Raw genomic sequence first — 24315 nt, 5'->3', positions numbered from 1 at the left:
CACCACGATCTTCAGAATTCCTGGTGTCTATGATGCGAGTGTATAGGTCACCCAGAAAAGGAGACATGTGCTTCCAATGATGAGCTATTAAACAGCATGCTACCATCAATATATGTAGATGCTATCTGGTGGCTCTTAGTGGTTTGATCCGAGAACAATCCCAAAATATATGAAAGACAGAGCTTCTTGGTGAGGCGCATCCCCAGTGTAAGGGACGGAGAGATGGGTTGTCTTTGGCATTTTTTTTTTTTTTTTTTACAAAACTCGACATGCTTCAGCTTTAGCGTTGTGGTGGTTTTTCTATATTGTTCACTATAACACTTGGATGAAAAAGTCTCTTACTGTGACAAATGATAAATAACACCTACATAGACACAAAATGCTATAAAAAAAACAATGACATGGCTTGTTCCTAACATTGTTCTTCAGGAGAGCAGTGCACTCTGCCTTCCTGCTTGCCAAAACGTGGCGTGGCATGGCTGCTATTCTCGCCAAAATTCTCCATTCTCTGATACCGTAAGCTCAGGCAGTTTTGTCTCGGAGGAGTGCAGGGGGACCGAAGTGAGCCGGAGTCAGCGAGCCGACCAGCTTCAGCACAGCGCCTGCAGCATCTATAGCAAGCAGCTTGTAATCAACGCACTCCTTCCTTTTAGGAGACTGATCACCTCTGATAAACTGCAGAGGCGGCTAGTAACCCAATAAACAGGAAAATAAATCCTTCTGTTTTCGAGAACTGAGAATTTTTAATAACCAGTAAACCTCAGTTATTTGTTTGGAGACACTTGATAATTGTAACCATTTCTCTGAGAATAACCCTTTGACTAGATGGCCCAGTATTCTTTCTTTAGGAAATCTGCCAAGAATGAATCTCGCATCAGAACTACTCTGGCTACATAAGTTAGCTCTGGACCAGCTGCCTGTTATTTTGTGGGCAAGGAGCAGCTGTCCGTGGTTAGGACTGTGCTATCATAAATATCCCGCAGTCAGAAACATTAATTTCCGGAGAAGCCAAGGTCAATAGATTGTTGTCCCTGGTTTCCATTACTTTCTGCTGCCTGAGGATTTAATGGGGAGACAGGATGGTGAATTTAGATCTTATTTTTCACTGTTCCGTTGCTACTAGACTCTTCCTGATCTCCTCGTGTCATTTCAGGCTTACCGGACCGTACACAGAGATAAACAACGTTTCAATGATCGCCATGAATACATCAATACACAACTGAAACCTGCATTTGAAGATTATGGTAAGATTATTCATCCATGCTAAGGTGGCACATTGTATGTGGCTAACGTCCTTAGGCTAGCCACGGATAACATGGCCACACAAGACCAACACGTGTAGTAAATAAAGACATAACACATTTATCAATGGAGGAAAAATGGCCGTGAGTTTTATTTAGGGTTAAATAATTTTAATTAAACATCCAAACCTCAATAAATAAACGTATAATAACCACTGTAATCATCCCAAGACCAATCCACCCAGATATGGGGCGATTATCCCACAAATAAACCTCACGACAAGTACATAAAGCAGGGGAGGGCGGGAGGGCAATCTTCTTTCCTGACAAGAACCGTTACTGAGGTAAATAAGCAAGCTGCACAGCCTTAAATACTGTTAACTGGACAGCTTAAAATAACCACCAATCACAGACGCCAAAAATAGCGCCAAAAGGGCTGGTTAAAACTGGTTCTGACCACTTTTGAAAGACCAGTGAAGAAACTGCTGACCTTAAAGGAAACCTGTCACCCACCCCCACCCCAGGTGTTTTTAAGTAAAAGAGCCACCTTGTGCAGCACTAATGCTGCATTCTGTCAAGGGGGCTCTGTTACTTAGCTTCCGTTCCACCGCAGAAATCGTTTATAAAGTTGTTCAAAAATGCCTGAAATTTGACGGCACCAAATACGAAATGAGTGATGGATGCGAGGTGACTGTCAGAGGGGGAAAGACCTGCCCCCTGTCAAATTTCAGGTATTTTTGAACAACTTTATAAACGATTATTTCTGCGGTGGAACAGAAGCTAAGTAACAGAGCCACCTTGACAGAATGCAGCATTAGTGCTGCACAAGGTGGCTCTTTTACTTAAAAAACGCCTGGGGGGGTGACAGATTCCCTTTAATTTGACTTTTCTGACAGGAAAAAATACCTTGAGTGAATAATAAAGAAGAAATTATTTCAGCCTGTGCAGCCATGTGCCCCCCTCCTTTTATTTTATTGATCTATTCGGGGGGGGCGCGCGCTATCATTCTAGTTTTCGACAAGCCATGTTCTCAAGAGTAATTAACTTTCACTTATAGAAGCGCTCCTCCTTCCATCAAAATTGTTATCCTCTTAATATATTGCAGTCATACTCTATGGCTCTGTGTACTTAAAATTGCTCCTTTTGCCCTTCTGTCAACTAATTCTTCTCTTTTCCATTAGATCTATGGCACCACATGACAAAAAACTGACAAGCTTAATCCTTCTTCTAAGCTCTATGTAGAAACAGGATGTCCGTTTTCTCAGCATGACTCATGAGTCACTGCAAAAGTCCCTGCCAGGGAGCAGAAGAGCAGCTGGGTCAGGAGATGAAGAAGAGAATGATAAATGTAGACGAGGTGTTCTGTTTCTACTTAGAGCAGAGGAACGAGAAGAATTAGCTGGGTAGAAAGGCAAAATGAGCAATTGTAAGTACACAGTGCTGTATAATATGACGATTGCAATATATTAAGAGGATAAAAACTTTGGTGGGAGAAGTGCTTCTTTAAGACTGAGATTGAGTAATATTGCTATCTGTTCAGTTTGAATAAAACTGGGGACCTCTACACCCCGAAATGTCAGGTAGCCGATACATACATTCAGAAAGTGCTATGTATAAGGGCCACCAACTCATTTAAAAGTTTCCTCCTTAAGTTTTACTATGACCCACGCTCCACTTTGCTCAAGAGACACCAGGTGCATGTATTAGTGTCCTCTTGTGGTGCTATCACATAAATCTATAGGGTAGAAATAACATCATTAAAGGGGATTTCCCATAATTGACACTTGGCAGCTCTCCAACCCCTGGGATCATTGCTGATAAGGAGCCCCTTCTCCTTACTGAACAACCAATCCTGGCTATGTTCAAGCAGGGTCTCCTTTATCTCCTATCCTAGTCACACAGTAGGCACTTTGGCTGTAGATGACGAGTGACATCCACAGCAATATTGTTGAGAAAATGATGGTTGTAAGCTACACTTTGTGTGAAATACGCACCGATATCTGGAGCATAAATTGATCTGCTGCAGATTTTCAATCCACGGTGTGGCGTGCGTTACTATGGGGAGGGGATGTTTCTCCTCACATGGATGAGGCATCTTAAAATGTCATCTACCGCACTCCTGTTTTTTTTTCCTGGAGTTTTTGGCTTAGAAACTCTCTAAAATCCTAAACCCTGAATCAGTCGTTCCCAAACTCCAGTCCTCGCGGACCCCAACATGTCGTGCTTTCAGGATTTCCTTAGTATTTCACAGGTGCTGAAAGTATCATCAAGGCATCAGGAATTCTTTCACATGTGTAAGGCTAGGTTCACACGTAGCGGAATTCCCGCAGAAGTTATCGCGAGAATTCCAGAATTCCATTCCGCGGGAAAATCTCATTTTAACCCCTTTCCTACATTAGACATACTATTCCGTCCATGTGACCTGGGACCTAAGTCCCAAGGACGGAATAGTACGTCTAGTGCGATCAGCTGCGCTCTCGGGGGAAGTGCAGCTGATGGCGGCCGGGTGTCAGCTGATTATCACGGCTGACACCCGGCACTGTGTCAGGTGCGGTCACGGACCGCCCCTGACACGTTAACCCCTGGCACACTGCGACCAAACACAATCGCAGTGTACCGGGGGTTTAGGGAAGCATGGGCAGGGAGGAAGGGGCTCCCTCCGTGCTTCCCTGAGACCCCCGCAGCAGCACAATGTGCAACACTGCTGCGAGGGCCTCCTTCCCTGCAGGTCCCTGGATCCAGTATGGCGGAGGGGGCCTGCAGGGAGCCGGCTTCCTCATGCCTGCAAAGCACCAGCATAAGGAAGCCTGCAGCACTGCCTGTGACAGATCAGCGATCTGTCACATGACAGTGATGTCCCCCCTGGGACATGTAATAAAGTTTAAAAATAAAAGTGTAAAAATTAATTTATAAATCGTTAACTAAATTAAAAAAAAAAAATTCCCTAATTCATTTTTTGAAAACAAAATCAATAAAAGTACACATATTTGGTATCGCCGCGTCCGTAATGACCCGCCCTATAAAACTGTCCCACTAGTTAACCCCTTAAAAAATAAAAATAAAAAACGAAGCAAAAAATTAAGCTTTATCATCATACCGCCGAACAAAAAGTGCAATAACGTGCGATCAAAAAGATGGATATAAATAACCATGGTACCGCTGAAAACGTCATCTTGTCCCGCAAAAAATGAGCCACCACACAGCATCATCAGCGAAAAAAATTAAAGTTATAGCTCGCAGAATAAAGCGATGCAAAAATAATTTTTTATATAAAAGTGTATTAATTGCGTAAAAGTGCCAAAACATAAAAAAACTACATAAATGAGGTATCGCTGTAACCGCACTGACCCGAAGAATAAAACCGCTTTATCAATTTTACCGCACGCGGAACGGTGTAAACGTACCCCCCAAAAGAAATTCATGAAACGCTGGTTTTTGTTCATTCTGCGTCCCAAAAATCAGAATAAACGGCGATCAAAAAATGTCAAGTGCCCGAAAATGGTACCAATAAAAACGTCAACTCGTCCTGCAAAAAATAAGACCTCACATGACTCTGTCAAAATATGTAAAAATTATAGCTCTCAAAATGTGGTGATGCAAAAACTATTTTTACAATAAAAAGCGTCTTTTAGCATGCGACAGCTGCCAAATATAAAAACCCGCTATAAATAGTAAATCAAACCCCCCCTTTATCACCCCCTTAATTGGGGAAAAATAATAAAATTAAAAGAAAATGTATTTATTTCCTTTTTCCCGTTAGGGCTAGGGTTAGGGGTGTGTTGGGGTTAGGGTTGAAGTTAGAATTGGGGAGTTTCCACTGTTTTGGCACATCAGGGGCTCTCCAAATGCGACATGGCGTCCGATCTCAATTCCAGCCAAAAAAGTCAAATGGCGCTGCTTCCCTTCCGAGCTCTACCATGCGCCCAAATAGTGGTTTACCTCCACATATGGGGTATCAGCATACTCAGGACAAATTGCACAATAACTTTTGGGGTCCTTTTACTATTGGAAAAATAAAAAATGGGGGTGAAAAGATCATTTTTGTGGAAAAATGATTTTTTAATTGTACGGCTGTACGCTATAAACTTTTGTGAAGTCCTTGGGGGGGTTCAAAGTGCTCACCACATATCTAGATAAGTTCTTTGGGGGGTCTAGTTTCCAAAATGGGGTCACTTGTGGAGGGTTTCCACTGTTTAGGCACATCAGGAGCTCTCCAAACGTGACATGGAATCCCATCTGAATTCCAGCCAATTTTGCAGTCAAAAAGTCAAACGGCGCTCCTTCCCTTCTGAGCTCTGCCATGCGCCGAAACAGTGGTCCACATATCAGGTATCAGTGTACTCAGGACAAATTGCACAATAACTTTTGCAGTCCAATTTCTCCTGTTACCCTTGGTAAAATAAAAAAAAAACTGGACCTGAAGTAATTTTGTTGTGAAAAAAAGTTAAATGTTCATTTTTTTTTTTTTTTTTTTTTTTTTTAAACATTCAAAAAAATTCCTGTGAAAAGCCTGAAGGGTTAATAAACTTCTTGAATGTGGTTTTGAGCACCTTGAAGGGTGCAGTTTTTAGAATGGTGTCACTTTTGGGTATTTTCTATCATATAGACCCCTCAAAGTGACTTCAAATGTGATGTGGTCCGTAAAAATAAAATGGTGTTGCAAAAATGAGCAATCGCTGGTCAACTTTTAACCCTTATAACTTCCTAACAACAAAAAAATATTTTGGTTCCAAAATTGTGCTGATGTAAAGTAAACATATGTGAAATGTTATTTAAGTTTTTTGTGTGCCATATCTCTGTGATTTAAGGGCATAAAAATTCAAAATTGGAAAATTGCTAAATTTTCAAAATTTTTGCCAAATTTCAGGGTTTTTTTTCACAAATAAACGTAAGTTATATCAATGAAATTTTAACCACTAACATGAAGTTCAATATGTCACACGAAAACACTGTCAGAATCACCGGGATCCATGGAAGCGTTTCAGAGTTATTACCTCATAAAGGGACAGTGGTCAGAATTGTAAAAATTGGCCTGGTCATGAACGTGCAAACCACCCTTGGGGGTAAAGGGGTTAAAGGTACCAAGGCAGGTCGTCAAACTTTGTTATTTATACTATGAATACAGATGTATTTGTATATTTGAGTTTTGCATTTATTCTCCTCACTGTGAAAGTGTAACAAGCTTGTTTAATTATATTTTCATTTTATTTTATTTTCCTCCCCAGAGAGCAAAAGTAAGTGGATTTTATTTTAAACTCCCTCTTCCCTATATGTGCTCTTCCTTTTATCTACTCCTAATACTTGCATAACTTACTGCTTGGCCCGATCAGCCCCACTGATGCACCAGTAAAGGTTCCTACAAATGTAAAAGTCTCTAGTGTATATTGTGCATTGTATACAGTGGGCACCCAGGCCACGCAGTATGTATGGCAAGAAAACCGTGTTTCTCTTCTGAACAAGGATTGTTTTGTAGCTCTTTTTCCACTTTGAGCTTTCTTAGGGTCTAAAACTTAAAAAATCTTCATATGTTAATGTACGTACAGTGTATATAGTTTTTCTATGTAAATTCGAACAGTAATCTTGTATTATATCCTTGTTCAGAATGGAGCTCAGGTTGTGTTCTTGTCTCTCTGTGACCTTGTATGGAAGTTTTTGTTGTGTCTGCTAATTCTGGTTAGTATTTGAATACAAAATTTCACTGTATTTTTAAGAAAAAAAAAAGTGAAAAATGGCATGAGCAAAGCATTTTATTTTTGGCTCATGTGAATTTTATTTTTCTCTAATTGTCACTTTTGCTTCTTACAATTTCCAGAATAAAGTCCATGGGGATATCTACCCAAACTTGAAGCTATAGGAGCAAAAAAAGGGACAGTCCATCTTGCCGTGCAGCCTAACTAGTGATGATTATAGACACGCCAGCCCTTTAAAAACCCCTAGACTTTAATTTACCGTTTTGTTTTTACCTAATCTCGTTTTTATAATCTATGTGCAGATCTTATCTGGTGACTGAGGGGTTGGATTCGGTTACGATTTGTTAAAAACCAGTTTGTGAAATCTGTTAAGTCCATTGACTTGGTTATGGCTGACCGCTCTGATTATCTGTGTGTAAATGACTGTCCAATAAAAAGACCACACTGAATGTTGTGTTTTGACTGATTGTCCTTTATTTTTCTCTCTGGGGTTTCTGGCTAGTAGTTTCTTTTGAAGTGACTAAACATTTCCTAGACTAAAACTAACTAAGAAAGTGTGGCCTATGTGTGCTCGTAACTAATGCTTGCTTCGCTTTGACTTGATGCACAAGGCTTGATCTCTTCTAGATTTAGTAAAGTGTGATGCAAAATCATAAGGTGCAAATTTTTCACGGGAGTGTTTTGTAGCACTGATAGACGCCTAGATGACCGGGCCGTTAATATATTAAGGAAATAATGACTTCTGTCTAGTGAGAGATATTGACTCCATTACCAAAAGTAGAGGACATTCCTTCTATATCAGCCACACCTAGCATTACAGGAAAAATGTGTTTGTACTGTGTTAGCCAGTAGATGAAAAACCACAGTGGAAACCCAACGTTAACATTCTTAGCGGTATAACCGGTCATGCAAAAGAGGTCAATGAAAAAGTTGAAGTTGTTTTAAGGTGGCGATACAGTTTAGTTTTTTTACTTGTCCAAAAGCTCTTCTTCCTGACACCCACTCTTGGCCTAATACATCAGATTTCTTACTTCATGTAAAGTTTGGTAATAGAGGACCCCCTTTTTTTTTTTTTTTTTTTTTTTTTTTTTTTAAGTTCAGGTCCCATTATTTCTAGTTGAGGAAATCTTAAACAAAATCTTTGATTCATGTTGCCCAAACCATGGGCCGAATGATTCCGAGTCTGGTTCCTCTATTGCTGCCAGGTATGTTCTCTGCAATGCCCTGTGATTTCAGAGAAAACCTAGCTTGAAGAGCCGGCTGGGGACAGACAAGACTGGTCGGGCATCATTCCCTGCCAGCTTCAGAGTTTGACTGATTTCTCCCGTGTGTGCATAAGGAGAAGACCTGTCAATCAACTTGAGGGGTGCGAGGAGAAGCTGGCCGGGGACATCATCAGACCAGTTGTGTTTCTCCTTATTGCCTTTGGCTGGTTCGTCAAACTATATTTTCCAGGAATACTTGGGTGTTGCAGAAAAACATACCTATTTGCAACCATGCAGACAGATTCATGCTGCCTGGGGTTTAGGCAGCATGAATGAAGGTTCTATGACAGTTCCACCTTTTAAAAACGTAGGGGCGTAGTTTATTGTGACAACTTCATTGTTTTGTTCTCCGCCACATTGTGAACATTTAGAATGGCAACTGATAGCGCTCAGAGATCTTACTTTTTGGTCATGTAGACAAATTTAGTAAGTCTGATACCTTCAGTATAAAATTAACTAATTGCTACAACAAGCTCTTTCTAATGAAGAATTAAGTTGTATATTTTCAATACTTTTAGTCCATTCTCCATCATTTTAACTTTGATTGGAGGACCACATGTAATGATACGGGCGCATAAACAAAAGTCCATTTTACACTTAAATAAGACTATATGGCCTATGAGTCATGAGAATAAAGCTGCATGTAAGGGCTTGATCACACTAAAATGCGTAAAAAAAAAAAAAAAATATTCAGCGGTTTTCCTTACAACACTCGTGTATTTGCAGTAGATTTTTCTGCACCAAAAACAAAACATGGGCACATAGCCTAAGGGCTCATGCACATGGCAGAGTTTTTAAAATTTTTTTTTGTATGAATATTAGTGTTTCAGTGCAAAATCGCTGGGACATGTCTGATGTTAATCTGAGTGTCAGATCATCCCTCGGCTATGGAAATCTGTGGCTTCATGAAAAGGCAAGACTGCACTCAGAAAAGGTGGAGAAACTTTTTTTGTTTTTTTTCCTCATCAGAGAAAAACTGATGAAACTTTGTACTGATTTTCTCGTAAGAGAATTGCCATGTGCACATACCTTAGCAAAGGCAAGTTCTTGATCAGGCACGCTAACATGTAAAACCTTAACACGTGAAGATTACAAAATCTTTACCCATGACGTACCAGGCAATATAATCCTTTTAAAACACACTTAAAGAAATTAATATAAAAGACAATAAGTTTTTTTTTTGAATCGCGCTGACATAACCCAGATTGTCACCACCTCAACCCTTTTGCAGATGCTGTTACAATTTACTGATGTTCTTAGACACTTGTGCATGCCTAATCTTGTCTGACTCACTACTGATTGCATGATGCCGATGAGCAGGCTCTAGTCATCCCTGTTGGCTGCCCAGGTTTGCCCACTTATACAGTCATATGTTAGTTTGGGCACCCCTATTAATGTTAACCTTTTTTCTTTATAACAATTTTGGTTTTTGCAACAGCTATTTCAGTTTCATATATCTAATAACTGATGGACTCAGTTATATTTCTGGATTCATATGAGGTTTATTGTACTAACAGAAAATGTGCAATCTGCATTTAACCAAAATTTGACCTGTGCAAAAGTATGGGCACCTCAACATAAAAGTGACATTAATATTTCGTAGATCCTCCTTTTGCAAAAATAACAGCCTCTAGTCGCTTCCTGTAGCTATTAATGAGTTCCTGGATCCTGGATAAAGGTATTTGTGACCATTCCTGTTTACAAAACAATTCCAGTTCAGTTAAGTTTGATGGTCGCCGAGCATGGACAGCCCGCTTCAAATCATCCCACAGATGTTCAATGATATTCAGGTCTGGGGACTGGGATGGCCATTCCAGAACATTGTAATTGTTCCTCTGCATGAATGCCTGAGTAGATTTGGAGCCGTGTTTTGGATCATTGTCTTGCTGAAATATCCATCCCCTGCGTAACTTCAACTTCGTCACTGATTCTTACACATTATTGTCAAGAATCTGCTGATACGGAGTTGAATCCATGCGACCCTAACTTTAACAAGATTCCCGGTGCCGGAATTGGCCACACAGCCCCAAAGCATGAAGGAACCTCCACAAAATTTTACTGTGGGTAGCAAGTGTTTTTCTTGGAATGCTGTTTTTTTTAGCCTCCATGCATAACGCCTTTTTGTATGACCAAACAACTCAATCTTTGTTTCATCAGTCTACAGGACCTTCTTCCAAAATGTAACTGGCTTGTCCAAATGTGCTTTTGCATACCTCAAGCGACTCTGTTTGTGGCGTGCTTGCAGAAACGGCTTCTTTCGCATCACTCTCCCATACAGCTTCTCCTTGTGCAAAGTGCGCTGTATTGTTGACCGATGCACAGTGACACCATCTGCAGCAAGATGATGCTGCAGGTCTTTGGAGGTGGTCTGTGGATTCTCCTTGACTGTTCTCACCATTCTTCTTCTTTGCCTTTCTGATATTTTTCTTGGCCTGCCACTTCTGGACTTAACAAGAACTGTACCTGTGTTCTTCCATTTCCTTACTATGTTCCTCACAGTGGAAACTGACAGGTTAAATCTCTGAGACAACTTTTTGTATCCTTCCCCTGAAAAGCTATGTTGAATAATCTTTGTTTTAAGATCATTTGAGAGTTGTTTTGAGGAGCCCATGATGCCACTCTTCATAGGAGAACTACTTGCAAGTGGCCACCTTAATACCTTTTCTCATGATTTGATACACCTGGCTATGAAGTTCAAAGCTCAATGAGGTTACAAAACCAATTTGGTGCTTCAGGAAGTCAGTAAAAAGTAGTTAGGAGTGTTCAAATCAAGAAAATGATAAGGGTGCCCATACTTTTGCACCGGTCAAATTTTGTTTAAATGCAGATTGCACATTTTCTGTTAGTACAATAAACCTCATTTGAATCCAGAAATATAACTGAGTCCATCAGTTATTAGATATATGAAACTAAAATAGCTGTTGCAAAAACCAAAATTGTTATAAAGAAAAAAGGTTAACATTAATAGGGGTGCCCAAACTTTAACATATGACTGTATGGTTTGCAAGAGCCAAACTATTTCACACCATGCACTGAAGGGTTACAACCAGAATGCTGTCTTCTCACCCGCTGTTCTTCACCCTGTTTCTCACCTGTATACTTTTAACCCTTTGCAATTGCGAATATATTAATGCACTTATGCAAAATGGCGTATGTAGGCATATTGGGGCTGTCTGCGAGGATACAACTAACACTGCTGCTAAGTTCCATTACTTTATAGACGTCCATTCCAGAAGGGTTTTCAATAAAGAAATACAAATTCCAGCTGGGCAGTTTTTGCTGAAATATCTGTTACTTGCTCGTAGTCTTGGTTAGTGTCTGAATGGCTAGAGTCCCAGTAATACCATAGAGCCGCTTAGATACTTTGTAAAGACGTTTCCTATAGGTAAGTGACTCATTTCGCCAGATGCCAGTCTGTAGAGTAATATAAGAGAATTCGTTTCATGACTAGTGATGAGCGAGTATACTCGTTGCTTGGGTTTTCCCGAGCATGCTTGGGTGATCTCCGAGTATTTTGGTGTGCTCAGAGATTGTTTTTGTTGTCTCAGCTGCATGATTTGCGACTTGCAGACAGGCTGAATACATGTGGGAATTCCCTAAGAAACAGACAATCCCCACATGTATTCAAGCTGTGTAATAGTCGCAAATCATGCAGCCGAGGGGACGAAAACTAAATCTCCGAGGACGCCAAAATACTCGGAGGACACCCGAGCATGCGTGGGAAAACCCCCGAGTAAGGCCGGTTTCACATTTGCGCTTCAGGGCGCAGCGACGGCCTGCGCATGGCCGCCGCTAAGCCCCGTCCCCTGCCGCGCCTCCGCCGGTAGCTCCGCCTCCGGGCGCAAGATGCTGCATGCGTCATGCGTCCCTTATCTTTATCACTGAGGATGCAGGCCGTGCGCAGTATGCGTTTGGCGGCGCCTGCGTCCTTTTGACGGTGCGCCGACCAGCGCCAAACGCAACCTGTTGCAATTTGGTTGCGCTCGGCGCACCGTCAAAAGGACGCAGGCGCCGCCAAACGCATACTGCGCACGGCCTGCGTCCTCAGTGATAAATATAGGGGAGGCGGAGCTACCGCCGGAGGTGCGGCGGGGGTTAGCGGCGGCCATGCGGCCTGTAACTCAAATGTGAAACCGGCCTAACGAGTATACTCGCTCATCACTATTCATAACCCGAAATTAAATTGCGAGGCAATGGCCAAACTCCAATTCTCTGAATATTTACTGGAATTGTATGCATCTCTATTGTACATTTTTCTTATCTACTTTTGTGGTATTTAATGTACTTTTATACACTCCTCAAAAATAAAACTAACACCAAGAAGGAAAAATTGTGGAATGTTGGAAATCGCAGGATCAATAGTAATTTTGTTGAAATGCAAATCATGAAAAAAATGTTCAAAACATCTAGATATACAGTACAGACCAAAAGTTTGGACACACCTTCTCATTCAAAGAGTTTTCTATATTTTCATGACTATGAAAATTGTAGATTCACTCTGAAGGCATCAAAACTATGAATTAACACATGTGGAATTATATAATTAACCAAAAAGTGTGAAACAACTGAAAATACATTATATATATATATATATATATATATATTTTCTAGGTTCTTCAAAGTAGCCACCTTTTGCTTTGATTGCTGCTTTGCACACTCTTGCCATTCTCTTGATGAGCTTCAAGTGGTAGTCACCAGAAATGGTCTTCCAACAGTCTTGAAGGAGTTCCCAGAGATGTGTAGCACTTGTTGGCCCTTTTGCCTTCACTCTGCGGTCCAGCTCACCCAAACCCCTCTCGATTGGGTTCAGGTCTGGTGACTGTGGAGGCCAGGTCATCTGGCATAGCACCCCATAACTCTTTCTTGGTCAAATAGCCCTTACACAGCCTGGAGGTGTGTTTGGGGTCATTGTTCTATTGAAAAATAAATGATGGTCCAACTAAACGCAAAGCGGATGGAATAGCATGCCACCGCAAGATGCTGTGGTAGCCATGCTGGTTCACAATGCCTTCAATTTTGAATAAAAACCTAACAGTGTCACCAGCAAAGCACCAGCACACCTCCTCCTCCATGCTTCACGGTGGGAACCAGGCATGTAGAGTCCATCCTTTCACCTTTTCTGTGTTGCACAAAGACACAGTGATTGGAACCAAAGATCTCAAATTTGGACTCATCAGACCAAAGCACAGATTTCCACTGGTCTAATATCCATTCCTTGTGTTCTTTAGCCCAAACAAGTCTCTTATGCTTGTGGCCTGTCCTTAGCAGTGGTTTCCTAGCAGCTATTTTACCATGAAGGCCTGCTGCACAAAGTCTCCTCTTAACAGTTGTTGTAGAGATGTGTCTGCTGCTAGAACTCTGTGTGGCATTGACCTGGTCTCTAATTTGAGCTGCTGTTAACCTGCCATTTCTGAGGCTGGCGACTCGGATGAACTTATCCTCTGCTGCAGAGGTGACTCTTGGTCTTCCTTTCCTGGGGCGCTCCTCATGTGAGCCAGTTTCTTTGTAGCGCTTAGTTTTTGCCACTGCACTTGGGGACATTTAAAGTTTTCCCAATTTTTCGGACTGACTGACCTTCATTTCTTAAAGTAATGATGGACACTCGTTTTTCTTTACTTGGCTGCTTTTTTCTTGCCATAATACAAATTCTAACAGTCTATTCAGTAGGACTATCAGCTGTATATCCACCAGACTTCTGCACAACACAACTGATGGTCCCAACCCCATTTATAAGGCAAGAAATTCCACTTTTTAAACCTGACAGGGCACAGCTGTGAAGTGAAAACCATTTCCGGTGACTACCTCTTGAAGCTCATCAAGAGAATGCCAAGAGTGTGCAAAGCAGTAAACAAAGCAAAAGGTGGCTACTTTGAAGAATCTACAGTCATGGCCAAAAGTTTAGAGAATGACACAAATATTAATTTTTACAAAGTCTACTGCTTCATTTTTTCTAATGGCAAATTGCATATACTCCAGAATGTTATAAAGAGTGATCAGCTTAACAGCAATTACTTGCAAAGTCAATATTTGCCTAGAAAATGAACTTTATCCCCCAAAACACATTTCAACATCATTGCAGCCCTGCCTTAAAAGGACCAGCTAACATCGTTTCAGTGATTGCGCCATTAACACAGGTGTGGGTGTTGATGAGGACAGGGCTGGAGATCAATCTGTCATGATTAAGTAAGAATGACACCACTGGACACTTTAAAAGGAGGCTGGTGCTTGGAATCATTGTTTCTCTTCTGTTAACCATGGTTATCTCCAAAGAACCACGTGCAGTCATCATTGCACTGCACAAAAATGGCCTAACAGGGAAGAGTATCGCAGCTAGAAAGATTGCACCTCAGTCAACAATCTATCGCATCATCAAGAACTTCAAGGAGAGAGGTTCCCTTGTTGCCAAAAAGGCTCCAGGGCGCCCAAGAAAGACCAGCAAGCGCCAGGGCCGTCTCTTAAAAGTGTTTCAGCTGCGGGATCGGGCTACCAGCAGTGCAGAGCTTGCTCAGGAATGGCAGCAGGCAGGTGTGAGTGCATCTGCACGCACTGTGAGGCGGAGACTCTTGGAGCAAGGCCTGGTCTCAAGGAGGGCAGCAAAGAAGCCACTTCTCTCCAGAAAAAACATCATGGACAGACTGATATTCTGCAAGAGGTACAGGGAGTGGACTGCTGAGGACTGGGGTAAAGTCATTTTCTCTGATGAATCCCCTTTTCGATTGTTTGGGACATCTGGCGAACGGCTTATTCGGAGAAGACCAGGTGAGCGCTACCATCAGTCTTGTCTCATGCCAACTGTCAAGCATCCTGAAACCATTCATGTGTGGGGTTGCTTCTCAACCAAGGGAATGGGCTCTCTCTCAGTCTTGCCTAAAAACACAGCCATGAATAAAGAATGGTACCAGAATGTCCTCCAAGAGCAACTTCTCCCAACCGTCCAAGAGCAGTTTGGCGATCAACAGTGCCTTTTTCAACATGATGGAGCACCTTGCCATAAAGCAAAGGTGATAACTAAATGGCTCAGGGAACAAAACATAGAGATTTTGGGACCATGGCCTGGAAACTCCCCAGATCTTAATCCCATTGAGAACTTGTGGTCAATCATCAAGAGACGGGTGGACAAACAAAAACCTTTAAATTCAGAAAAAATAAAAGCATTGATTTTGCAAGAATGGACTGCTATCAGTCAGGATTTGATCCGGAAGTTGATTGAGAGCATGCCAGGGAGAATTGCTGAGGTCCTGAAGAAGAAGGGTCAACACTGCAAATATTGACTTGCTGCATTAACTCATTCTAACTGTCAATATAACCTTTTGTTACTCATAATATGATTGCAATTATATTTCTGTATGTGATAAAAACATCTGACAAACACATAAAAACCAGAGGCCAGCAGATCATGTGAAAATATAATATTTGTGTCATTCTCTAAACTTTTGGCCATGACTGTAGAATATAAGACATGCAGTATTTTCAGTTGTTTCACACTTTCTTTTTTCATCGTTTTTAAGAAATCTCAAGATGGAAGAGGCCAGGAGCCATTTGGTGAGCTGCATTTCTTGCTACATGTTCACAGATTTACCAGTGGAAAAGCCAAACTTCACATGCCACAAATGCAAGCTTGTGTCCCTGCTGGAGGAAAAGTTGCAAAATCTCGAAGAGAGGTTAGCTACGTTGAAGATCATTAAGGAAGGTGAAGAGTTCTTGGACAGAGCAGAATTATCTTTTCATGTTACAGAAAGAGAAGAAATTCGAAGTGCACCTGAAGAAACAGAGGAATGGAGACATGTGACCCAGAGAAGCAGGAGGATCGGGAGGCAGTCAGCACCCATACTGCTCAGAAACCTGTACCAGGCTCTCACGCAGGAAAACGATGAAGAAATACATCAGGATAAGACTTTGCCAACAAGCAGCAACCTTGTACGCCTTCAGAGTCCTCCTGGATGGAGAAAGAAAAATGTTGTGAAGAAGAAACGGAGAGTGGTGGTCATGGGGGATTCCCTGTTGAGAGGAACAGAGGCCGCTATCTGCAGACCGGATATAACTTCAAGAGAAATGTGCTGTCTTCCAGGTGCAAAAATTAAAGATGTGTCTGACAGGATATCAGGACTCTTCAGACCTACAGATGACTACCCATTCCTGCTACTACATGTGGGGACAAATGACACCGCAAGAAACGACCTGGAAACCATCTGCAGAGACTTTGAAGACTTAGGCAAGAAAGTGAAAGAACTGGGAGCGCAGGTGGTCTTCTCTTCCATCCTCCCAGTGGATGGCCATGGAACAAGGAGGTGGAATAAGATTCTGCAGGTGAACAACTGGCTACGTCGATGGTGCCGTCAGCAACGATTTGGATTTCTGGATCACGGAGTGAACTACTTATACGATGGACTACTTGCTAGAGATGGGGTGCACCTTACGAAGACTGGAAAGCATGTATTTGGAAGTCGCCTTGCTACACTTGTAAGGAGAGCTTTAAACTAGAACAACATGGGAAGGGAAGCAAAAGACCAGAAAAAGCCATACACCTGACAAATGCTATTGAGAACTCTGCTATTAGAAGTGGAAAGGAAGAACAAAGACGAAATAATCTAATTAATAAAAATATTGGAGAAAGAGAAGCCAATCACAAACTAAAATGTTTCTATACTAATGCACAAAGCATGGGCAACAAACAAGGAGAATTGGAACTACTAACACAGGAAAAGAAATATGATGTCATTGGAATCACTGAAACTTGGTGGGACAATACACAGGATTGGAATACAAGACTAGAAGGATACAACTTATTTGCAAGAAACAGACTTGATAAACGAGGAGGGGGTGTCGCATTGTATGTTATAAATGCGTATATCTGCACAGAGATTGAAGCTTCAGAGACTGGGAGTTCTGTGGAAACTGTTTGGGTAAGAATAAAAGGACAGAACAATGGAAAGGACACCATTTTAGGCATTTACTACAGGCCGCCTGTGCAAGCTGAAGATATGGATGAACTCTTTATGCATCAAATGGCCAAGTTCTCCAAAAAATATGACATAGTTGTCATGGGAGATTTCAACTATCCAGACATTTGTTGGGAATCTCTCTCAGGCAAAACTAACAGGTCAAGGAAATTCTTATCCTCTCTTGCTGACAACTTTATCTTCCAAAAGGTAAGGGAGAAAACAAGGGGAACTGCTACCTTGGATCTAATCCTTATAAACAGGGAGGAAATGGTTGAGGAGGTAAAATTGGCTGGGACCCTAGGAGGTAGCGACCATGCTATTTTAGAATTTTGGATAACTAGAGGCGGAAGACCTGTGAAGACTCAGACGTCAAGGTTAGATTTCAGAAAGGCAGACTTTAAGGGATTCAGAAAGAGAATTGGAGGGATCCAATGGCTGGATATCCTTAAAGACAAAAATGTCCAGGAAGGATGGGAAATCTTGAAAAATGAAATTCTCAAAGCACAGTTGTTAACAATTCCGAAAAGAGGGAAGAATAGGAAGCATTTAAGGAAACCAGGATGGATGAACACAGAACTTAAGCACATGCTAAAAAGGAAGAAAAAAATGTTTATAAAATGGAAAGAGGGAGGCATATCTAAAGAAGAATATAATGCTGTCTGCAGAACCTGCAGGGCACAAATCAGATTAGCTAAAGCTGAAAATGAATTGAGGCTTGCAAGAGATGTCAAAAGCAATAATAAAGGATTTTGAGGATATGTCAAAAGTAAAAGAAAAGTCAAAGATGCTATAGGATTTTTACAGGATGAAAATGAAATGGTAAGACAGGATGTTGAGAAGGCTGAACTTTTAAATTCCTATTTTGCATCTGTTTTCTCTCAGAAAGGAAATGTAACATCAACTGTTCTTCACTGTCCTATTAAGGGAATAGAAGAATCCAGGATATCTATAAACAGAAAGATAGTGAGGAAACACTTAGCTAACCTAAATGAATTCAAGTCTCCAGGTCCAGATGAATTACACCCCAGAGTACTGAAGGAGATAGCAGAAGAAATTTTTGAACCCCTCTCCATGATCTTTGAAAATTCTTGGAGAACAGGAGAAGTGCCAGAAGACTGGAGAAGAGCAAATGTTGTTCCTATCTTCAAAAAGGGGAAGAAGGTGGACCCAGGCAACTATAGGCCAGTGAGTCTGACTTCTATACCAGGAAAGATCTTTGAACAAATCATTAAACAACATGTATGTCAATACCTGGATAAGAATGAAGTGATTAAACAGAGTCAGCATGGGTTTGTAACTAATAAGTCATGTCAGACTAACTTAATTTCCTTCTATGATGGTATCACTGATTGGGTGGATCAAGGAAATGCTGCAGATATAGTATATCTTGACTTCAGCAAAGCATTTGACAAAGTCTCTCATACAATCCTTATTGAAAAAATGACTAAGTATGGAATGGACAAGGCAACTGTTAGGTGGATTCAGAACTGGCTTAGTGATCGGACCCAAAGAGTGGTCGTAAATGGCTGCACATCCAGTTGGAAGAATGTCTCAAGTGGGGTACCACAGGGCTCTGTCCTGGGCCCTGTATTGTTCAACATCTTTATCAACGATTTAGATGAAGGAATCGAGGGTAAACTGATTAAATTTGCTGATGACACAAAGCTAGGAGGGATAGCTAATACTAGAGAAGAGAGATGATTCAAAAAGATTTAAATAAACTGGAGAAGTGGGCAGCAACTAACAGAATGGTTTTTAACAGGGAGAAATGCAAAGTACTACATCTGGGCAATAAAAATGAAAAAAGCATATATAGAATGGGAGGAATAGGGCTAAGTGACAGCACATGTGAAAAAGACTTGGGTATACTAATAGATCACATACTGAATATGAGTCAACAGTGTGATGCAGCAGCAAAAAAGGCAAATGCAATTCTAGGATGTATTAACAGAAGCATACAGTCTAGATCACGTGAAGTCATTATTTCCCTCTACTCCTCTTTGGTCAGACCTCATCTGGAATATTGTGTCCAGTTTTGGGCACCACATTTTAAAAAAGACATCAACAAACTGGAGCAAGTTCAGAAAAGAGCTACCCGAATGGTGACCGGTCTGCAAACCCTGTCTTATGAGGAAAGGTTGCAGGATTTGGGAATGTTTAGTTTGCAAAAGAGAAGACTGAGAGGAGACTTAATAGCTGTCTACAAATATCTAAAGGGCTGTCACATTGTAGAAGGATCAACTTTATTCTCATTTGCACAAGGAAAGACTAGAAGCAATGGGATGAAACTGAATGGGAGGAGACACAGATTAGATATTAGAAAAAACTTTTTGACAGAGTGATCAATGAGTGGAACAGGCCGCCACGAGAAGTGGTGAGTTCTCCTTCAATGGAAGTCTTCAAACAGAGGCTGGACAGACATCTGACTGGGATGATTTAGTGAATCCTGCTTTGAGCAGGGGGTTGGACCAGATGGCCCAGGAGGTCCCTTCCAACTCTACGATTCGATGATTCTATGACTTTTTTTGTTAATTCCACATGTGTTGATTCATAGTTTTGATGCCTTCAGAGTGAATCTACAATTTTCATAGTCATGAAAATAAAGAAAACTCTTTGAATGAGAAAGTGTGTCCAAACTTTTGGTCTGTACTGTATACAGTAATAATAATAAATTTTATTTCTATAGCGCCGACATATTCCGCAGCACTTTACATTTCAGAGTGGACTTGTACAGACGATAGACATTACAGCATAACAATAATCACATAGATCATAACAGATACCAAGAGGAATGAGGGCCCTGCTCGTAAGCTTTCAATCTATGAGGGGAAAAAGGGGAGACACGAAAGGTGGGTGGTAACAATTGCCCTGATTGTTTGGACCAGCCATAATGTTAAGTGTGTAACAGTACGGACACAGAGGGCTAATAGATGCATAAAGCATGTGGGAATATGATATGGGGAACCTGGTTATGGTAAAACTTTTGACTGTGCCACACAGGGATAGTTAGGTTAATGTGTTGAGGCGGTAGGCCAGTCTGAATAAATGAGTTTTCAGGGCACGCTTAAAATTGTAGGGATTGGGGACTACTCGTATTGACCTGGGAAGTGCATTCCAAAGAATTGGTGCAGCACGTGTATAGTCTTGGAGACAGAAGTGGGAGGTTCTGATTATTGAGGATGCTAACCTCAGGTCATCAGCAGAACGGAGGGCACGGGCAGGGTGGTAGACAAACAAGGGAGGAGATGTAGGGTGGTGCTGAGCCATGAAGTGCTTTGTGGGTGAGGGCAATAAGTTTGTACTGGATTCTGGAGTGGATGGGTAGCCAGTGTAAGGACTGGCACAAGGTAGAAGCATCGGTGTAACGATTGGCGAGGAAAAAAAAGTGAATTACCCAAAAAGAAGAGAAGTACAAAACCCAGAGTAAAATAGAATAATTTTATTGACATTTAAATTAAAATGAAAGAGTAGAGTTGAAAATATTCAAGCAAGGGAACACAGAACAAGGCAGAGTGAGCTCCAAGCAACCTGCACCAAGATTAGTCAAACAGTACAAGTGGAAATGATTACAAATTCCATTGACTGTTTAATGTTTATGAAGTATATTGTATGGCATGTTTTGCAAAGCATCTATTATAGTTCTTAGTTCTCTAAGTTTTATATTATTCCCTTTTGTTCACCCTTCCTTCCCTTATGAAAATTAATAAAAATTATTTGAAAAACAAATTCCATTGACAGCCACATGCAATAAAGCAATATAAGTCCAGTGTATGAATATAAAAGAGTCAGAACACTTGTGGCATTAAATAAAAAGATTTCTTATAAACTGGTGCCCCAGCAGGCACTGGAATGATGAGGTAAATATGTACAAGGACCACAGTGTGGCAAGTATAGGGTCAAAAGAGGGGATTAATCCTATAAGGAATGCAAGTAAAATGTGCTAAAGTGCAAATGCATGGCAAATAGGAACATGTAAGTACAATATGACCGTTGCAGCAAGAGGGTTAAAGACCATGTACAGACAAGTTAATAGAGTGCTGCTAGTACCTGTGGGGTGAAGGTTGCCCCAGGAAGAAGCGACAAGCAAAACGCGCGTTGGGTTTTTTCCCCCTACAGTAACCTTCACGCCACAGGTACTGGGAGTGCTCTATTAACTTGTCTGTACATGGTCTTGGACCCTGTTGCTGAAAGGGTCATATTGTACTTATACAGTATGTTCCTATTTGCCATGCACTTTAGCACATTTTACTTTCATTCCTTATAGGCCTGCTGCACTTTCTTATATAGATTATAAGAAAAATTGCCACTGGCATTACTGAATTGCAGATTACCACTATAGTTACAGGTACATAGCCCTTTTTTTTTTCCTTTTACTGACAAGTAAAGTAAATGCAGTGAGAATGTTTTAATAAATATTGGTTTAAATAAATCCCCAATGTAATAAGGAATATTACAATATTTGCAGTGTGACCAAGTAGTGCTTATGTCCATAATCTATGCCGCTAGAATTCACCATCATTATGACTGATGCTGCCGTAGTGTCATTCTTGCAACAACCATAGGTGTAATGTAGAGAAACCATCCAAGTCCTATGCATACACAACCCAGCACTAGTATGCTTACCATTTCTTCATTTTGCATAAGTGCCTGTGAGTGCCTCTATATAAATTGTCTGATCTTGGAGCCGTGTCATCTTTACTCGCCTCCTTTGAAAGGTGATAGAGTGGAAGCAAATGCAGTGTCTGAAACCGTTGAAGAAGCTGCTGCAGAAGAGGTCAACGAGCAGGAGTCTGCCCCCGCCGCAGCTCTGGAGCTTGAGTCTGCCCCCGCCGCAGCTCTGGAGCTTGAGTCTGCCCCCGCCGCAGCTCTGGAGCTTGAGTCTGCCCCCGCCGCAGCTCTGGAGCAGGAGTCTGCCCCCACCGCAACTCTACAGCAGGAGAAAACCCCCATCCCAACTCTGGAACGAGAGCAAGCAGTAGAAGAAGCTACATCAGCAGCAAAAGAACAGGAGCCAGCACCCAGTGCACAGGAAGCTTCAAAACAAGGTTAAAGCAAACATATGCAATAATGTGTTTTTAGATAGGTTCAGATATGAAAACTTACTACAATGTAGATACAGATTAACGTGCTAGATTTAGAAAGTAAGGAGCAATCAAAGTTTGCATTTTCTATAAGCATAAATTATAAAGTGTAGAAATGCTGACAATCTCGATTTCTATTGACTTTAGTTATAATTTATTGGCAAATGTACAGTGGATACAGAAAGTATTCAGACCCCTTTCAATTTTTTACTCTGTTTCATTGCAGCCATTAGGTAAATTCAAAAAAGATCAATTTTTTCTCATTAATGTACACTCTGCACCCCATCTTGAGTGAAAAAACAGAAATGTAGACATTTTTGCAAATTTATTAAAAAAGAAAAGCTAAAATATCACATGGTCATAAGTATCCAGACCCTTTACTCAGACACTCATATTTAAGTCACATGCTGTCCATTTCCTTGTGATCCTCCTTGAGATGGTTCTACTCCATTTGGAGTCCAGCTTTGTCTGTAAAGGCACACACCTGTCTAAATAAGAGCTCACAGTTCATGTCAGACCAAATGAGAATCATGAGGTCAAAGGAACTGACCAAGGAGCTCAGAGACAGAATTGTGGCAAGGCACAGATCTGACCAAGATTACAAAAGAATTTCTGCAGTACTCATGGTTCCTAAGAGCACAGTGGCCTTCATAATCCTTAAATGGAAGAAGTTTGGGACCATCAGAAGTCTTCCTGGTCCTGGCGGTCCAGCCAAACTGAGCAATCGTGGGAGAAGAGCCTTGGTGAGAGAGGTAAAGAAGAACCCCAAGATCACTGTGGCTGAGCTCCACAGATGCAGTAGGAAGATGGGATAAAGTTCCACAAAGTCAACTATCCCTGCAGCCCTCCTCCAGTCGGGCCTTTACGGCAGAGTGAAAATGTAAATAATTTCAGCTCACCACTGTGATGGCCGTTTCAGATGCTTCAGCACGGAAGTGGTTCAGTCCAGACTAAGCACAGCTGTCCAAGCAAAAAAAGAGATATCCAGCGAACGTAGAAGGAACAGTAGTAGACGTTTTTGCAAAGATCTCCACAATATTTAATGAATCCAATAATGTTATATGTATAGACAAAAAATTAACCCCTCACCCCCTAAAACTGCGCGTTTCGGAAGATGCCTTTTTCAACTTGATGGAAGCCTCTCCTCAGTGCCAGACATATCAAAGCCCGCATAGAGTTTGCTAAAAAACACATGAAGGATTCCCAGACTATGAGAAATAAGATTCTCTGGTCTGATGAGACAAAGACAGAACTTTTTGGTGATAAATTCTAAGCGGTATGTGTGGAGAAAACCAGGCACTGCTCATCACCTGCCCAATACAATCCCAACAGTGAAACATGGTGGTGGCAGCATCATGCTATGGGGGTGTTTTTCAGCTGCAGGAACAGGATGACTGGTTGCAATTGAAGGAAACATGAATGCGGCCAAGTGCAGAGATATCCTGGATGAAAACCTCTCCCACAGTGCTCTAGACCTCAGACTTGGCCGAAGGTTCACCTTCCAACAAGTCAGTGACCCTAGGCACACAGCTAAAATATCAAAGCAGTGGATTCAGAACAACTCTGTGACCATTCTTGACTTGCCCAGCCATAGCCTTGACCTAAACCCAATTGAGCATCTCTGAAGAGACCTGAAAATGACTGTCCACCAACATTCACCATCCAACCTGATGGAACTGGAGAGGATCTGCAAGGAAGAATGGCAGAGGATCCCCAAATCCAGGTGTAAAAAACTTGTTGCATCATTACCAAGAAGACTCATGGCTGTACTAGCTCAAAAGGGTGCTTCAACTCAATACTGAGCAAAGGGTCTGAATACTTATGACCATGTGATATTTCAGTTTTTCTTTTTTTTTAATAAATTTGCAAAAATTTCTACATTTCTGTTATTTTTCAGTCAAGATGGGGTGCAGAGTATACATTAATGAGGAAAAAAATGAACTTTTTTGAATTTACCAAATGGCTGCAATGAAACAAAGAGTAAAAAATTTAAAGGGGTCTGAATATTTTCCGTACCCACTGTATATACAGAAAAAAATACTATAGGTAGGCCAATATTTTTTCTTAGCACAAGCATTATGTCTAATTAACTGATG

At 41.2% G+C, this 24315-nt stretch overlaps 1 protein-coding gene across 1 annotated transcript in view; it reads left to right on the top strand.

Annotated features, from left to right (window-relative positions):
* MGARP (mitochondria localized glutamic acid rich protein) overlaps window positions 1-24315 on the top strand; it is a 90246-nt gene that overhangs the window by 10411 nt on the left and 55520 nt on the right. Inside the window, exons 3-5 of the mRNA XM_073572115.1 lie at window positions 1154-1244; window positions 6467-6475; window positions 21854-22183. Of these exons, the coding sequence (XP_073428216.1) occupies window positions 1154-1244; window positions 6467-6475; window positions 21854-22183 (430 nt within the window). The remainder of the gene's footprint in view (window positions 1-1153; window positions 1245-6466; window positions 6476-21853; window positions 22184-24315) is intronic.

Source organism: Dendrobates tinctorius, unplaced genomic scaffold (assembly GCF_039654945.1).
Source record: "Dendrobates tinctorius isolate UK_male_01 unplaced genomic scaffold, ASM3965494v1 ptg000030l, whole genome shotgun sequence".
NCBI classification, from domain to species: Eukaryota; Metazoa; Chordata; class Amphibia; order Anura; family Dendrobatidae; genus Dendrobates; species Dendrobates tinctorius.
The sequence above is the reverse complement of the archived record's forward strand: the minus strand, read 5'-3'. Positions and strand labels throughout refer to the sequence as shown.